Raw genomic sequence first — 18933 nt, 5'->3', positions numbered from 1 at the left:
CATTGTTCCTCTCTTATATCTTGTAATAGTTAAGGGTTCCCTGCTACTGTTTTGTTGGCATAGTCCAGTTTGAAATGTCATTTTGTAGTTAAATAAAGTATATTAGTAGAGTAGTGATCGGTGCATGACATGTTAAGGAGCAGTCCGTTCTCTATTAAATGTTTTAGGCATGTCAGTAATACACAATTTTAAAAAACAGTAATAAACTCTAGAGTCTTTTCAGTTAAAACGTAATGTGAAGACATTTTCACCATACTATTGTGTATTATAAATTACAAACCTTATAGGCTTATTTCAGGATAAACCTATGTAAAAGTCAATGGGTCTGTAGTTGACCTGGTATTAACATCTCTATACCTCTCCTTTTATAATTTTGTGTCATGTTTTAGTACTTAGCCAGTGTCAGCTGGCCACCTGACCACTAGTGTCAGCATTAGCTATACTGTGATCTTCCAACAACTCAGTCAAGTTCATTGATCACATTTTCAAACATTTCAGTCTTTTATATATTGGGGGTTGTTAAACATACTTAAATATTATCCTATCTTTATCCTGTAAATACTACATATACTCTTTGGACAGGCCTCATACTCTTTGAAGACTTAAAAGAAAAATTCAGTATTCTGAGGCAATTTTAGGTTCTTCTGCAGAGAAGTGAGTTGGGCAGTGCTGTGTCAAGGCTACGAAGGGCCGTGGGAGGGCTGTTGAAACCTTTGGAAAACTGAGATACTCCAGCATCCCTGGCAATCCTCAGCAGATCAGGAGGATTTCTGTTGGTTGCAGGGTGATATGAACTGTTACATGATCTTTGTGTGCTTATACAGACCATGTTTATAGATCAGTAAATTCCTTGGTATGTGTCCAGCTCTCACAGGTACTCTTGTAATTCTGCTCTAATTATATTGTGACTTCATTTATGAGTAAAATGTTTTTGTAGTGGATGATATTAGGTAGGCAAATTGGCTTATAGGCTTATATTGGCAAATATAGGCTTATATTATTTAAGTTTCTTTTAATTTAGATTTTTTAGAAATTGCTGTGAAATCCTAGAACTGCTCTGCCCACTGTTTGTTTTACTTCTGATCAGCCTCGTTTACATCTGTTTAATACTGTGACATGACTGTTTTGAACCAATCAACAAATTAAATGCTGTACTGCTTTGTAATATCTCTGCTACTGCTAGCCTGGGCTGCACTGGTCACAATATTGCAGTTTGGAATCCTGCTGAACACACTGAAGGTTAATATTAACACAGTTGTTTTAAATTTTAGAAAACTTCAGCTGGCTCAGAGCTTGGTTGGGCATGATTCTGTGGGAAGCTTCCCTGGAGGATAAAGGAGACAGCAAGTGCTGGGAGGCTTTCAAGAACACTCTCCTGGAAGTTCAAAAACCATTCATGCCTTTTAAAGGTGAGGGAAGTAGGGAGAGACCTCCTTGGTTAAGAGCAAGCTTTTGAGTCTGCTCAAAGCCAGGAGAAGTGCACCATAGATGGAAAAGCAGACACACACCCAGTGAGAACTACAAGAACATTGCCAGGGTGTGCAGAGATGCAGTTTGACAAGCAAAAGCTCAGCTCAAATTGAAAGTGGCCAGAGATGTGAAAAACTACCAGAAAGGGCTCTTCAGGTAAGAAAACAACAAGCAGAAACAGAAGGAAATTAAACAGGAGAAGTGAACAGTCGCCAGCAGTGATAGAAAGGTGGAGAGGTTCTCAACACTTCCTTCATCACCGTCTTTACTCACACTGCTGGGTCCCTGGCCTTGGGAGCAAAAATCCAGGTGGATGCAAACACAGACCCTCCATCAGTGAAGGAAGAGTTGGTGTGTGACCTCTCTCAGGAATTAGACCCATACACACTGATGGGCCCTGTCACTGTCCACCAGAGGTGTTAGAAGGCTGCTGACATCACCACAAGGCCACTCTCCATAATTTTAAAGAAGTCAAGAAGTTGTGGAGATCAGGGATGTCCCAGAAAATAGGAAGAAGGCTGATGTCACCCCCATCTAAGAGAAAGGCTTAGAGGAGAATCCAGGAAATTATAGGCCCATCAGTCTAACTTCAGTCCCTGGGAAAGTGATGGGGAAAGTCCTGCTGGGAGCCATCACAGCACAGATGAAACATGTCATTTGGAAGAGCCAGCACAGATTCACAAAGGGCAAACGTTGCTTGACAAACCTGACCACCTTTTATGACAAAGTAACTGGCGTGGTGGATGTGGGTGGTGAGCGGTGACACTGCATGCCTGGATCTCTCCAGGATTTCCAAAATGGTGTCCTACAGCCTCCTCCTAAAGAAACTAATGTGTGACAGTCTGGCCTGGTATCCCGTGTAAGGAAGATTTAATCCAGGAGTGTGTCGTAGGCTGGCATCCACCCAGCTGAGGGGCAGCTCTGTGGAAAGGGACTTGGGACCGGTCCTGGTGGACAAACATCTCAATGTGAATGAGCAGTGTGCTGCTGCTGCAGGATGCTGTGATGCAGCAACAAGGAGAAGTCATTGTCCCTCTCTAATCATTGCTTGTCAGGCTGTACCTGGAATGGTGTGGACAGGCTGGGGAGGGTCCAGAGAAGGGCCACAAAGATGATCAAAGGCCTGGGCAGGTTGATGCATGAGGAAAGGCTGAGAGATAAAAGAATTTGTTCAACCTTGGGAAAAGAAGGATCAGAGAAGACCTTATCACCATGTCCCAGTATTTATAGGGTGGCTACAAAGAAGATGGAGACTTCTTTTAACAAGGAGTCATATGGAAAAGATGAGGAGTAGCGAGTAGATACAAGTTGCTGCTGGGGAGATGGGGAGGAGGAAAATTTTTCACCATGCAAACAATTGGCCACTGGAATAATCTCCCCAGGGAAGTGGTCAATTTCCCAGCATTGGACACTTTCAAGAGTCAGCTGGACAGGGTGCTAGGTCTTCTTGTCTAGACCATGCTTTTGCAAGAAAGGTTGGACCAGAACATCCTTGAGGTCCCTTCCAACCTGGTGTTCTGTGACTCTGTGGTACCGTTTCAGTGATTGTTTTTAATACTTAGGCACTTAGTTGATTTGTTTAAAATCATTTTCTATATTTAAAATGTGGTGTAGGAAGCAGAAGATTTATGAAGAAAAATATGCAATTGAAATTTTGTTGATAGAGTATCTACATTGATGGAAAAAATATCTAAAGTTAGGGTAAAGCCCATTAAAGGAACAGATGAAAATGGGATTGTATTCTAGTCTTCCCTTCATGGAGGATGTAATGCCCTCCTTCACTTCTGAATTTTTAATCACAGTAAATTGTAATATCCCTAGTTAGCACAGGGATCCCAACTAGTTTTTATTCTCATCAGGAATCAAATAAAGACTAAAGTCAAAAAGTTAGTACCTTAGTTTCAGTATTTCTCAGTTACAGTAGATGAGGGGCAAATGCTTTTTATTATTGTCTTTTTCAGTTACAGTACTGGAAAGAACAGCAGCATCATTCCAGTTCCCTGGAGGAATTATATTCTTATTCATTACATATTTATATATAAGTTACTAAATTTGCTGTAACTGTTCATTTCTCCCACTGTATCTTCTTTCACACGTACAGTAACCAGGTTAATCTCGGAAAACACAGGAAATCTGTGGCCCAGCAAGTGGGTTTTACTACTAACTTAAGGGCAGGAGGCCCAGAACCCCCAGTCTTAATTTTCTTTTTATCTTAATATCTCATGACATTAGCATTCAAAAATTGGGGTTTGTTGGGGGGTTGTTGGTTGGTTGGTTGGTTGGGGGTTTTTTTAGGAAAAAGTAAAGAAGTACAAACAACTTTGAATAGCTCTTACCAGCTAGTTTGCTAGGTTTTCACTAGTGTTGAGCTGCTAGTTGGCTGCATTTTTGTGGGATTAATTGCAGGAGAGCCATGCCATGGAGGGAAATTAAAGCTTGGTAGCTCCTTCATATGGAGCTGTTGGAGCTCAGTCATCATCTCAACTGTTGTCTCTTTCCCAAAAGGGGACAAAGAACACAAAATCAGACCAGCTGGCAATGCTTGAAAATAGTCTTCAGTATGAAAAACTATAGAAGAAATACTGTACAAGTATGAAAAATTGAATTTTAAGTGTTCTTTTCCAACCTCCAATGATATTGAGGTATGTGCTAAGTCTCTTCAGCATTCTGAATATAGCAGAGGGGGAAAGTAATTATACAGGCTAATCTTCAGAAGGGCACTTGAGTTGGGCAAAATCATCCAAATAATAAGGGCCCAGAGTCTTAAAAATAAGAATTACACACATGTAAATAAAACCTAGCTTTTAGTCTCTTACCCATGTTCAGGCACAACAAAGTGAAGTGAGAGTAATTAGTAAGAATAACTAGCCTAGAATTACTTACTCAAATTAGCCATATAAATATAAGAGAAAGAGGGTGACAAAATTTCTTCATAATACTACTACAGTTTTGTAAATTTTATCATTCTTGATCATGAGAACTTTGGGTACAAGTTACCTTGTGATGCAGTATGTTTGAGAAAAGACACAACCTTTTCTTTTTTTTGTTATCATCTTTAACTCCGTGTATTAGTTCATCCCAACAGTCAGGTCACAGGCTGAGTTGGTCCCACAGGATCCATTCTTGGAGTCTTCTGCCCTTTCCTGAAGAGATGGGACCAAGTGCAGTCCAAATCCTCAAGTCCTTCCCTTCCCCTGCCTTGCCAATGGAAGAAATGAAATGCATAGGAGAGAGGAGTGGGAAGGACTTCCTTTCACAGAGAGTGGAAGCTGATGATCCCAGGTAGGAGTGCAGGGGAGGCCTTGAAAAGAAACTGGAAAAATGCTGGCAAGAAAAGAAAGGGACCTTAGAAGTTTAATGTGATTTCAGTGACTGCTGACTTTGAACCACCTTGGTAAAGTGCATAACTTAAAAATTCCTTGAGTTGATATTACTGTTCTTTCAATGTGATCGTATTTAAAAATAAAACCAGTAAATTGTTAAATTATGAGAAAATATTAGGACTGTGCACATTCTTCATGCAGAAAATTCTAAAATTACTTTAGTTTGTAGGAGTCCCTTATATTTTAATTATGTGTTGTACGAGGCCATAATGATAGGATGACTCGCTTTTGGTGTACTGCACTGTACCATTGTGTGGCAAATTAACCTCCATACATCAATACACTTAGATATGTATGACTTCCCTATTAAAAGGAAAACATGGTATATCTGTCAAAGGTGGCACACAGTGGACTCAGCGTTGAGGTGTGGAGTAGGAAGGGTTAGGAGAGGGGAGTATTTGATAGTACTTGACTTCCTTCCAAATTGCGTTTTGTCTGCACAAAGGGATAACATTTTCTTTAACATGGTATGTTTCTACAAGTCTTTGTGGTGGTTGCTTAGGCTTTGCAATGAATGGAGATTAAAGGTCATGATTCAGCAGGAATTACATAAAAACTTTGTACAAAAGCTATCAGCAATGTCACACAGAATCCTACAATACAGTGATTGCATGGCAGTATTACTAACACTTTCTGACAAGATTACTTGCCTTTTGTTCTCCTTTGTGTAAATACAAAAAAATTGTGCTAGGCACTTCTGAGTAACTATGGGTCATGGGGCTTGTCTATCAAATGTGCTCATCAGCACAGAGGCTGCAATTTGTAATAATTTTTTTCCTGCAGTTGGAATGCTTTTTTTTATAGAACACTTTAAGTCAAAAGACACTGACATCATCTAGTCTGTGCTCCAGTGCATTACAAGTCATTACATTTCATCACTTGCTGCTGTATCCTGAGTTAGCTTCAGTTAGCCTAGAGTATTATCAGACTCTGGAGACTAAATTTTTGTTTGTCACTTAATGATGAATAGCAGGGAGTTGATTAGAAAAAATATGCTCACATGAAAATACTTGTTTTGTGTGTCATGTTCTGCATAACATCTTGAGAGGATGCCATCTGCTTCTGAATAAATAAATAAACTGGATTCCTATTAAAAGAGCTTGCTTGCAGAAAAGCAGCTTATGTTTCAGTCATGTACACATAGCCCAGCTTTGGTTATGTGCCCTCCAAACACTTCCTTCTGGCAACCTCTGCTCTTCCCACCAAGACCCGTGCAGATTGTTACGCCTCCCTGAATGCCTGAGTGTGCTGACAATGAGCAACTGTGTGGGCTGGTTATTAAAACTTCGGCTGAGGTCATCCTAATAAAGGGCTTGCCTTTGCCATTTGGAATTTCTTCCTTTAGCCTCCATCTCAGCTGAGGACCAGAGTAGAGGTGGACTTACATGATACCTTGGTAGACCTCTGCAGCTCAAACTCTGGACTTTGTCTTGGATGTGAAAGCTCATTTGGCATAAGGGTTCTGATGAATACAAGAAAAGAGTGAGGATTTTTTAAATTGCTGCTTCTCCCCTTTAACAAAAAAGGATTGTGATTGTTTTATTTTGTTGTGATCTTTTTGTGATTTGTTTTTGTTGCAATTGTCTATAGACTAGCATATCACTGGAGAGACTTTTTAATTTTAAATGTGTCAGGCTGAGCTGTAGGCTGGAAAGGTACCTGCAGGGAGATCCATTACAAATAGATTTTAAGATACAAGGTCTCACAAACACACTGCTTTTTTTCCCACCCTGTGCATTGTGTGCAGGCTGTAAAGTTCTGCAACAGCAAGGAAAATTTTAAGTATCTTCTTCAGTTGCATTTAGTCTGTTGTATGCAGCCTCTTCAAAATCTTCATTCTGTACTGCTTTCTTGAAGCGAAGGAGAAATACAGCCACAGGTTTCTATTAGGCAACCTAGCCCAAGCCATACTTTCCCCCCTGTTAAGTACTGTGGTTAAACATTAAGTAGAAGTGCTTCCCTACGTTTGCTTGCACAATGTCTTTTTTCCTTCTATCTGTCCCGCTTATCACTCCATGGTTTTGGCTGCTTGTTCTTGTCCATATCCTTTAATTTGTGACAGCCTGTTTAAAAGGACTGAGCATGGGCTGAAACCAGCAGGCAACTGGGCAAAGCAGGACCTTGAATCTGGCAGTGCTGCTTACTGAAGCATGCCCTAGGTGTATTTTAAAAGGTTTCATTTTTCTTTTTTTCCTCCTAAAAATAGCTGGTAAAGTGGTGGGGAGAGTTACCAAAGGTGATTTCTTCATGGAGCAAAAGCCCTTATTACAATGAGTAGAGATAGAGAGATGACTCTGAGGCCCCCTAATTAACAATCTCTGAGTTGCCCATAACCTGATGCAATAGACCAATCTGCCATCCCCCTAGAGATGCAATCACTGTCACTAAGCAGCTTCTTCAAATACTGGAAATATGTAATATATGAATATAGAAACCTCTGAACTCTTACAGCAGTGGAAGGATTGCTTTATATCTCAACTCAGCTAATACAGGGCCTTTTAAATGACAATTTTGTTTAGTCATTTTCATTCTTTGCATTGGCAGCTGTGTCCCTGTGGATGATAAAAATAAAGGTACCTCACTCAAACCCTTGCTTCAGATAAGTTTGTAATTGAGACCCAGCAAAATGTGGTCTGAGCCATTAGTCTGTGTAACCTTTTGGAACTGATGAAGGAAGTTGCCTTTTGACTTAATTTTGAATAATGTGATAGCAGTCATAGCGAGATAGAGGCTAAATAAGTTTTGAAAGACAGTATTTAACAGGTTTATATGTCACTATTCTTTACTCAGCTCTATAATAAGAATAATTACTAAGATCTAGTAGTTAGTCCAATAAACAGGATATATTGGGTTGTATTTGGTTATTGAAAAAAATTATGTGATTCAGTCTTGTGCCTAAAGTTCTGGGTTTTTTTGTTTTGCTTTTCATCATACATTTTGATGTCCTTGTGAAGGTTGCTCAGGGCTTATTTAAAATATTTGCAAGGACACTTGTTCCAGTACTTGACTTAACCTCTTTGTGAACTCTTTTTAAAACGTAATGTCAGAATTTCACTGGTTACAACCCTCCATTGCCCCACATACCTTAATGTGCACCTCCAAGAATAATCTGGTTGTGCTTCTGCAGTGATGTGTGTTTGGTAGTTAAATAAAATATGATCATCAGCTCTTGTTAAGTGCTTTTTCTTTTTTTCATGCCATCCAAAATCAGAATAGTTTTTACTTGTTAAGTTTCAGCATTGGAAATCTGATTTCAGAGGGAAAAGAGTGACTTAGTTCTGAGAATCTCCCATCTACCTCAGCAAATAGTCAAATCAAGCTCATAAACTGTATTCAGACCTTGTTAAGTATTATTAGTCATGCTTGAATCATTTTATTATTTGGACATGTAGCCTTCCAGTCTTTGTTAGAAATTTGGAGAATTGGAGAGGTCAGTTAGGAATTTTCAAGCAGGTGTTGTTACCAGATGGGAATTCTGTGGTGTATGCTCTAGAGTAGGTTTAGATCTCTCAGGGAGTTAATGCTCATATTGGCTCTGTCTTTAGTGGTGCTGATTTCTACCAATAGCTTCAAACTAGCAAGATGGTATCTGTTTATAGTAAGCCTGTTACTCCAACACGTTTTCTCCAGTTAGAAATACCAAACATCTTAAGTTTGAGAGCTGTGTAGAACAACATGTCACTGAAGCAATAAATATTGGCCTTCGTTCAAAATATGATAGCATTGAAACTGGAACTATGCATGTGGAAAGCATAATTTATTTTTAAACCTCAGGGATTTTGTATGGGCTACAGCTTGGACTCAAGGAGATGCTGATCATCTTAGTCCATTCTTGTACTAAGGCAGAATTGAGCATTTGTTTTCGCTGACAGAGGTTGCATGATTGGTTCCTAAAATACATCCATAATGGGAATTAAACCATTTCTTACTCTCCTTTCATACTGTTTTTATTTGAAAAGTCCACTTCTTCCCTCAGTATATTCTAATCAGTACAGGTCCAGCCAATGCCATTCAGTAGTGATTCTTCCAACAAACAATTAATGTCTGACTTGCGCATGCTGTAGAACAGTGTCAGATCTCAATGCTTGCTCCTTACAGACTTAAAAGACCCTAATCTGTTAATCTTTCCTCTTATGTATTGTTTTTAAATCTCTTGACTTTGTTGATCAGCCATGAACAGTCTAAAGTATCTCTTTTCAGATACATTTCTCAAAACTGGATTGTTGCAGCAGGTAATTAGCAGAATGTATCATCATTTGCACATGTAAAGTTTCCTTATCAATGTGCCTCTGAATTGGGTGTTGCCTTCTTTTATATACTGACAATGTTAATGGGTGTAGACTTCATGATTTATTTTTCTTCTGTACAAATAAAAAAATCTTTTCAAGCTGCCTTTCAAATTCAGCAATATAATTTAGAATGTGGTACTCCTCTTCTAAACATTTGCAGTCCTTCCCATTTGATGTAATCTGTTCATTTCATGAGTATAGTTTGTCTTCCATTATCCAAGTCTTGATTAAAAAGTACTGACTAGAACTGGGCCCAAGGCAGACCTTTAACTTGAAAAGTAATTTTAGTTTGATAGTGTGTGAATTTCTGCATGTACTTTTGAATTATTAATATACCTCTCTCATCTTCCAGTGGTTGTTACCCTTTGTGAATAATTCCTTGTTTTCCCACCAGTCTCAAAAACATGTTCTCTTTTCTTTCCTCATTACCCCTTATCTTCACTTGATTTCAAGCAACCTGTAGAGGCTGGTTGTAGATGTGTGGGGTGGTTGTGCTGGTGGTGGCTTTGTGTTGTGGTTTTTCGGGGGCTGGAGATTGTGTCTCTTAAAAATTGGGTGTCCAAGAGTAGGAGCCAAAATTTTATTGAAAAAATAATAGCAGTGGTCCAAGTGTATTTACAGGGGGAAACATAATAATTCCATTGGGGAGGGTTATGTCAGTGTCATCATCCCAATTCCTATAGACAGTGTCCCAGTGACCCTCCTGATCTGTCACTACACAGCTTTTTGGCCAGGCTTGTCTAATCCAGCAGCCATGACCTTCTGAGATTTCCTAACCTTGTTTTGTTGTTTCTCAAACTTATGGGTGACATTAGCACCTGTGAGACTTTCTGGAGTCTGAAGACTTCCTAATTTTATCTTTGTAAAGCTAAAAAGGTGCTGAAGACAACTCACATGGTTCGCAGCACAGCTTAATACCTTATTTGCTTCCATTGCACCAATATATATTCCACTACGGCGAGATAATGTATTTCTTTTTTCTTTTTGGTTTTCCCCTTTTTTCTTTTCCCTCACTTAATGTCCTAGATTGTAGTTACGTTTTTTTGACTGGCACCAGAAAGGCCCAGCATTTTGCTGTCCCCATGCAGGACTGGGCTGTGCTCACTGCCCTACCTTCCTCCTCTGTAGAAGGAAGTTGTGAGCCACTCTCCTCTCCCTCTGCATGACCTCTGGCTGATGTCAGCCCCCCAAACTGCCCCACATGAGGTTTGTCCATCCCACTGTCAAGGGCAACCTTGGGCTGCTTTAATTTATGCATGCCTCAAATTTTGGTCAAGTTTAAATTTAAATCAAGTGTGTGTTCTTCCTGAATCAGTTGAAAATTCTAAATGTTTTGCCTATGAGATTTTAAAGATTGCATCCCTTTTAAATATCAGGAGCCCAAGATCTGTAGCTGTCTTTGCTATGCATTGCTTGCTCAGTCTGATCAGGTGATGTTGTTTGCAGATATTTGCAGCATGCAGCAAACTCACTTCTTTCTTACTTCTACTTTTTTTTTTTTTTCCTCCACACATGGAATTCCCGGTGTTTGTAGTGTACTGACTCTTTTATTGCACAGTGACCTGCAGTTTCTGTAGTTGACACTGCTGGATCAGTTGCACTTTCTGTTTCATTTTTATCTCCAGACTTTCCAAAAAATTCTGCATTACGTTTGAATAATCTGAGTTCTATGCTTGTTCCTTCTCATTCCACAGTGTCAATCCTTTCTTTTCCCATATATTTCCCAGTGATCCTCATCCTTTCTTTTAAAATGGTGCCATGGTTATTTTAATCTCTTTTTCTGTGTGAAGGTAAATGATTTAGAGATCATTTGGGCTCTAGGTATGTGAACTAGTAGCCTGTTACTGGGCCTGAACTCATTTGTATTAAGGCTGTTATTCAGAGGGTGGAGGGAAATACACATTCTCAGAATATCTCACAGATTTATATACTACTAGGATATGTATTGAAATAATGAATTTTCACATTAATCTTATCACTTCTAGCTTGACGTCATGCAAGAAAGTCATCTTCTAGTTTCATTTTGTTTGCTAGCTGTACATGTTTTTGGTCACACAAATGTCTGGTTAAGATTTAAAAAGAAAAAACAAAACATAATGAGTGAGGTCACTAATTATAAACTGGCAGAGCTTCAGTTAAGTGAATTCTGCTAAGAATGTTTCCTGTCCAGGCTCTGGCTTCCTGTCTCAGGCTTAAAGAAACAGCATGCATATTCTAATAACCCATTTGTCCTTGTGCCATGCATGCTTTTCACTTTAAGATTGTTCGGGTTTATTTTTTTTTACCTGTTTAATGACATAAGCAGTGAAGCATTACCTTAGACTTTCCTGAAAACCTTTGACTCTCTCTGGTTTAAAACATATCCTAGAAAGTTGACAAATCTAACCTGTGTTGGGACTTTCTTGTTTGCAAGGTAAACATGACCTCAGGCTTTTAAAGAACCAACTTCATGGGGTCACCACTGAAATGGATTGGAATGCTTCATTGTTAAATTTAAAGGAAAATTTTCTGTGCTTAATAATAATATTGGTAGGTTTTGTCCTTTATATTTTCTTTCGGAGATACCAGTAAAGACCACCTAATTTCAAGTGTTTGTGCAAGAGTTTGACAAATAAAAATGCATGTCTCAACATTTAAATAGAGTCTGCAGTTTATGGGTTCCATGGGATGTTTACAAAGATCTTTATAGTTCTGTAAGAGGTAACAGTTTGCTAGAAGAAAGAGGCAAAATGCCCTCAAGAGCAGTATTCTTCCTAAGAGGTACTAGACCGGAGGGTTTGGAGTGTAGAGTGACAGAAAAGGTATCCTGCCTCACTGTGCAAATGAGAAAATTGTCTTAATTTACAGGTTGACCAGAAATACTTAATTTAGGGCCTCTTGTGTTTGCATGCAATTGCAGATTTGCTTTTTCTTTTGGCAAATCGTAACTACTGCTGTGTCAAAGCTGCAGTGGGATAGCCTCCTTCTTGTGCACCTGAGAGGGAAGTGGCACAGCAGAATTCTTAAACATGGATGTTCTAAGGTGAAATATTTGTATATTTATTTGATAGTGGAATTTGTGGTGATGTGTACGCATACCGATAGAAATATATTTGAGATTACATGGAAAATGAACTTAATTGTGTCTCACATTCGCTTTGTCTAATATTACCTGCCCCATAAAATTCCAGAAACTGATACCCAGTTCTGGAATGACTGCCTTGTAAATTCCCAGAACAGGATGGCTACTGATGTAATACACATCCAAGCTAATTGGCAGCTTTTGTGGTCTAGAGGTAATAACATAGGTAAGAAACCAGCAGGAGGTCTGTGGTCAGTGGTGTTCCCCAGGGAGCTGTACTGGCTGCAGTCTTACCCAACTTGTTTGTGAATGACCTGGATGAAGGGATGGAATGTACCCTCAGTAACTTCCCTGACAAAACTGGGGGGAGTGGCTGACACACCTGAAGGCTGTTCCACCATTCAGCAGGACCTTAAAAGCCTGGAGAGTTGGGCAGAGAGGAACCTCATGAGGTTCAGCAAGGGTAAGTGTGGGGTCATGTACCTGGGGAGGAATAACCCCAAGTGCAGGCTGGGGGCTGACCCCCAGAGAGCAGCTCTGTAGAGAAGGACCTTGGAGTCTTAATGGGTGACAAGTTGACAATGAGCCAGCAGTGTGTCCTTGTGGCCAGGAGGGCCAATGGCATTCTGGGGTGCACCAGGAAGAGAGGGGCCAGCAGGAAAAGGGAGGTGATCCTCCCGCTCTGCTCAGTCCTGGTGCAGCCACATCTGGAGTGCTGTGTGCATTTCTGGGCTCCTCAGTGCAGGAAAGACAAGGAGCTGCTGCAGGGGGTCCAGTTGAGGACCACAAGGGTGATTTGGGGTCTGGAGCATCTCTTGTGAGGCAGATTGTGGGAGCTGTGCCTGTTTAGTCTGGAGAAAGGAAGATTCAGAGTTCTCAGTAATGCATATAAATATCTCAAAAGTGGGTGGGTGTCAACAGGATGGTGCCCCTCTCGTTTCAAACACAAGAAGTTCCACCTCAACATGAGGAACTTGCTGGAACAGGCTACCCTGGGAGGCTGTGGAGTCTCCCTCTCTAGAGACATTCCAAACCCACCTGATGTGTTCCTGTGTCACCTGCTCCAGGTCACCCTGCTTTGGCAGGGGGGTTAGACTCTGTGATCTCCAGAGGTTCCTTCCAAACGTAATGACTCTGAACAAGTAATAAGGGGGTGTGAGTTATTATATCTCAGTTAAATGAGTTACTCTTTAATCAACACTTTGGTTTTTATTGTCAGTATGATAGGCTTTTGCCCACAAAATTTGCTGGACAGACTATAGAATCAAGTGTTTGGGGTTTTTTGCCGGACTTGGGGAGAATGTAGATTTCATTGCCTGGGTCTGCTGCTCTGAGTTAATAACATAAGTAAATCTAAATGGGAATAATCTCCATATCTCTACTGTAAATTTAAGGCTATATAATTTGATCAATTTTGTGAGGTATTTTATTGTTTGGTTGAGATTTTTTGTTTGGGATTTTTTTTGGCATGTTACTAAAGGTCAGGAAAATAGGATATCCTAAGTCTGTGTCTGTTAAGTATATAGAAAATCCCTACTTCTCAGCTATTCTGCTACCTGGTCATGCCAGGTATCTAAGAAAGCTTTTTAGGTTGATTACAAGTGCTACAAAAGCATCAGGCTGATCTAAATCCCTAAATTTTCTGAAGACAATTAATATTGTGTGAATTGTAATTTCAGTAATGAAAATGAAGGGCATTTGCTGCCTCTTCTGTTTCTTTTGGTCTTGTCATAATTTTTCTCAGGTGATTATTGAAAAACTCAGGCTCAATAGCAAATCATTGAATTATTTGACCTACAAAACTAGGAGTGTTTCAAAAAGGAGAAAAAGATTTTGTCCACTGTTTTTTGAGAACATCTCATCAGTGCTTTCCCATTATGCTTCTGAAATTACTTTTCTGAGCCTTGTTTCAGTGCATAATATAAATAAAATAAATGGCTCCAAGTAGGATGTAGAGGCCATCTTGTTTATTTTACATATTGCAAACTTTTTCTGGTAACCTTCTGTAATGGGTAAGTAATTGTAGTGTTCCTGAGATTTCAGTTTTTGGCTTAAAATAAGCAAGTGCCACAGACATAGGCTATCTGGCGCTGAAAGAGTACTATCTTATGTTTTGGAGCATATGGGTATGTTCTTTCTTACAGAGATTCTTTGCTCATTTCCAGTATCAATTTTCATTAAGGTCACTGGCATGTGTGATTTTTCTCATAATTATAGTTGCATACTTCTGATAGTTAATTGCTTTATAATAATGGAGTTAATTTACCCTATTTTGCTCTTTCCATAAAAGAGCTGATGTTTCTTCAAAGCTCTATTTTGTATTTTTAATAAAAAGTTGAATTTTACTTGTGATGTTGCAGATGTGTTTTAGGGGGATCTTGGAACACCTCTGTCTCTTTCTTCCTTCAAAGTGAGTTTGTTCTTTTACAGTAGAGGCAAATACTGTCTCACTATTCTATGCTTTTTGCTACCCAATCAAAAAAATATATACCTCAGACTTGGAACTAAGTTCATATTTATGCTTATTATTTCTTTGTATGTTACCTTCACTTTTTCTGCCCTGCTGTTTTGGCTTTTCAATACATTCTCCATAGCATGGGTTTGTGTTTTGATACTAATAGTATACTAATAGTTTTTTGGTGGGGTTTTTTTTTGTTTTTTTTGGTTTTTTTGGGTTTTGTTGGGGGTTTTTTTGGTTTTTTTTTTTTTTTTTTGTTTGGTTGGGTTTTTTTTTTTGTTCTGTTGTTGGTGGTTTTTTTTGGTCCATGTTTTTGGCCCATACTGTGTAACAGTTTTTCACTTGCTGTGAAGTGAAAAGTCATTGGCAATGATAGTGGGATAGAAATGAAACCTGCAGAGAATATTACTCTTTGATTTCCAGATTACTTGAGAGGATTTAAGCAGTAAAAATCTGTAAGACAGCAAGGAACACTATGTAAGAGCACCACAGGCTTCACAGAGTGCAGATTTCTGTAAAGCATTTCCTGCTTTGAAAGCTTATTCCCTCAAACTGGACTAAGTTTCCTGAGCAGAAGACACTGCTTCATCTGATGCTTGCTGTTCCACAGTCCCCTTTTTCTGCCAGTCAATTTTATTGTGAAGGCCTGCAGAAAGATGTTCTTTGTTTTGTCATGGCTCCATCTTTAAAATATTTAGATTTCTGTAGGATGTCAGTATTTGTGGTTGGTCTATATTTGTTTTTTTGCTCTTGCAACCATTGTTAGACATTTTAAATTGAGAAACAGATGAACAGCTAAAACACAAATATTTTTAAGTTTGGAGGGTATTTATTTTCTTTGTCTGTGTATCTTTCTCTCAAAACATTGTACATTGTTACAGACCAAAGGAATTCGATAGGCAAACACTCTGTTTTACCAGATGGGTTTGCCTGAAATACCCAGGATTCTGTTACATTTATTTCATTGCAGTTGTTAATAGCACAATAGAAGTAATATTCTATCCATCAATGCCTTAGTGGTTAGGAATTTCCTCACTGTTGCTATGCCCTACTGTTGCTATTCTTACCATTTCTTGAGGTTATGGTCTGGCAAGTGTTTCAAGTTGCATTGGCCTCCTTCGCTCTAAATCTCATGCATGTGCTAATGGACTACTCTTAATTGTTTTATTTATTTATGAAGCTTCAGCATTTGGAACTTTCAATAGGGATGTGAATACTCAATTTGAATGACTAATTTCCAAAATGTATCAAGCTTGGGATGAATATATATATATACACACACTGAAAAATGTCTGTGTGCTTCTGATTGTTTATATTTGTTGATATGTCACTTTTGCTTTTTTATAGTAATACTTATAGATACGTACTTTGTCATATTTTGTGAAGAAAATACATCTTTAAGTGGTCACATTGTTTAATTAAGAAATGAGTATTTGCTAAGAGATAAGGAGCTATTTTTGAAATATAGGTTATAAATGTAAATTACATGATGCAATGTTAAATTACTTTAATGAAGTTTAATACTAAAATCCACATAGTAAAAGAATCAATTACACTGGCAAAAAAAAAAGCCTTTACACAAACTGAATTTAACAATAGTTGATTCTTTTGAATCATAAATGCAGCTTTGCTAAGCAGATGAGAAGGAACACATTTCACTACAAATTAATATCTCTTGGTATTAGAGATTAAGGAATATGTTTTCCAGGAAGAAATTTTTAAAACAAACAAAAAAAATGTTTATAAAGAACTTTGTGTGTGTATATTCACACAGGCAAACTTCCAATGCAATGTCTGATGGTTAGTTCTTCATTGAAAGTGTAAGAGGAAGTCATTGCTATATGTCACATTTTTTGAGGCTGGATTTGTTTTTAGCCATCTTACTTGCAGTATTTAAACTTTGTGAAAGTGATGAAACTTTAATGGCTTGAGATTTTAGTCCTCTAAGAAGAGGAGGGGCAAAAACCTCAGGGTCTTTACCTTTTATCCAAACTAAAATTACTAGAGAATAAAGGAAAGGAAAATGCCAATAGCAGTGAGTACTGGGCTTGCATCAGAGGGAATTATGTAGTAGAAATGTATGGGATGTCAGGAATTCCCATATCCTGAGAATGCCATGTGTTGCTCTGCAGTTTCCTTTCTGACTATCTTTGCTGTCAAAGGCGGTGGAGCTGATAATCTCTTCCTCACACAAACCTTTGTGCAATGATTTGCAATTTGCAATTTAACAGAGCTTTGGCCTGTGTATCAGAGATGTGCTTTTGCTATCATTATCACTTATAACCCATTCAGACTTGGCCACCTTTTAGACTTTCTAAAAATGTTTGGCTGTGTGCACACTCAGCAAAACCCTCTTTGTTTTTTATCCATTACGTTGCCTGAAGATCGCCTACACTGAGCACAGTCTGGCTTGGAAATGAATGTAACGATGCCTGCAGATGTTTCCTACCAACATGATGCTAACAGCAGAGGAAGCAGTCTCCTTTTCAGCACACAGATCTCCTCAGCATCAAAATAGTTGTCCTTAAAAAGATACTGGTTCTGTTTGGTTTGTGGGTGGATTTTGTTTGGCTTTGGAGTGACAGAGTTCTGTAACCAGCTCCCTTTGCTGTGGGGTGCTTGGAGCTGGGGTAGCTGAGGCTCTCTGGGCAGACCAGGTGGGGAAGGGGCTGCTCACCAAATTGCAGCCAGCTGTGGCTGCCTCTGCTGGCAGACAGCTAAGTGCTTTCTGCTTCAGCTCCTTTCCCATCCACCTCCTTCCTCCTTGATTAGTTTCATCAGGATTTTTTATCTCTCTCTAACATGACCCTGTGCAGAGGTGTCTGTGTGCCCTTGCTGTGTCCTTTCCATGCCTGTCCTGCTGGGAGCCCATCACCTCCTGCCTGCCAGCCTGGGACAGCAGCTGCGTGCTGGCAGAAGCACCGCCAGCCTAGAACACCCTCCTGCAACTCCAGTTCAGCTACTGAACACTCTTGTGGCTCATGAGAGTGTTTCCCTGACAAAGTATTCCTTGATTTAGTGCACAAAAAAAAGGAGGAACCTGAAGGCGCCTCAAGAGAGAACTGCCTCTGCTTTGGCCGAGACTCACGGAAAACTAATTTCCCCCTTCCCTCCCCCATATGCTTTGTTTATTAGCTAACTTCCAGCATTCATGAGTAGCTAGTAACACTGGGCAATGCTGGACAAAGCAGGCAGTAGCAGAACCACTACAAGTCAAAAAAACGGGAAAAATGCCCCTCAGAAATTAACTGTTGTCATCCCACCTTGATAAATGCAGTAAGCCAGGGAAGCATGGCACTCTTGAACTAATATATGTCTACTCTTGCTATTGTTTTGTTAGATAGTATGGGCTCCCCAAGTGTCAGGGGGAAAGTGATTTTATCATGGTCCACACTTAAATGCCAATATATTAGGGGAATCAGACTGGCTTTACTTTCCTATCTGTAACCTTGCCAAATTCTAGTTTAACACCAAGCATTGCAGAAGGTCATCTCAGAGAATGATTCCTAGAGTTAGCCATAAACTCCCTTGGGCAGTCCAAAAGGTATTGCACAAAGTTTATCCAATAACATCACCCATATTTAATTTAGACACTATTTTGGTTGTGCTGAAACTAAGGAGATTAGCAGTTTCCCTTGATGAATGGCTGTTCTTGTTCCTTACCCTTGAAGAAAAATGGAATTGTCATATTTAATCTGATCATCTGGAAGTTTCCTCTTACCCCAGGCTATCTTTCTCATCATTATTTTGAAACTGTTAGAAGGCTATCATTTCTTGTACCCAGTCATAGATCCAGTCTTCTGATTTGGAAGTATTTTTCAAATAATGTGTAAACCAAGAGTAATTTTTACAGCACTGAAATGATTGCAGAACTTATTTCAGAGTGGAGACTGTAAGCCATAGGAACATTTTCAGAAAGACCCTAAGCTTTATGGCAGAGGTACAGATACATATGTTAGAGCTGTGGTTGTGGCTTCCCAGATAAGTGTTCAGGCCTCTCCACAGAAGAGGATTCTTTCCCTCCAGGGTTGATTCAGGGACACAGGCAGAACTGTGCATCATGACTGAAAGCAGCAGTTAACTGAGAATCCAGTTGTCACTGTCCACAGTGTGCTAATCTGCACCTGACACCATGGATCCAGGTACCTTGTCTTTGTATTCCAGACTGTTGAAAGGCAACTGCCTTTAGATATCAGGGAAGGAAAGGCAGAAGTGTTACACAGTGTGGTCACATATGCATCACAGAATACTAGGAAATAGGGTTGGAAAAGA

At 39.4% G+C, this 18933-nt stretch overlaps 1 protein-coding gene across 4 annotated transcripts in view; it reads left to right on the top strand.

Moving 5' to 3' along the window:
* The window catches only part of CDYL (chromodomain Y like), a 103606-nt gene that overhangs the window by 58034 nt on the left and 26639 nt on the right, over positions 1-18933 (top strand). Inside the window, exon 1 of one of the 4 annotated variants that reach the window (XM_064425832.1) lies at positions 12607-12666. The exons of the other annotated variants lie outside the window; for them this stretch is intronic. Within the exon in view, the coding sequence (XP_064281902.1) occupies positions 12651-12666 (16 nt within the window). The 5' untranslated portion in view covers positions 12607-12650. Of the gene's footprint in view, positions 1-12606; positions 12667-18933 lie in introns of those variants that run through there. 4 annotated transcript variants of the gene reach the window in all.

Source organism: Passer domesticus, chromosome 1 (assembly GCF_036417665.1).
Source record: "Passer domesticus isolate bPasDom1 chromosome 1, bPasDom1.hap1, whole genome shotgun sequence".
Lineage (NCBI taxonomy): Eukaryota > Metazoa > Chordata > Aves > Passeriformes > Passeridae > Passer > Passer domesticus.
Note: the sequence above shows the minus strand (reverse complement) of the source record. Positions and strands in the feature narration are given on the sequence as shown.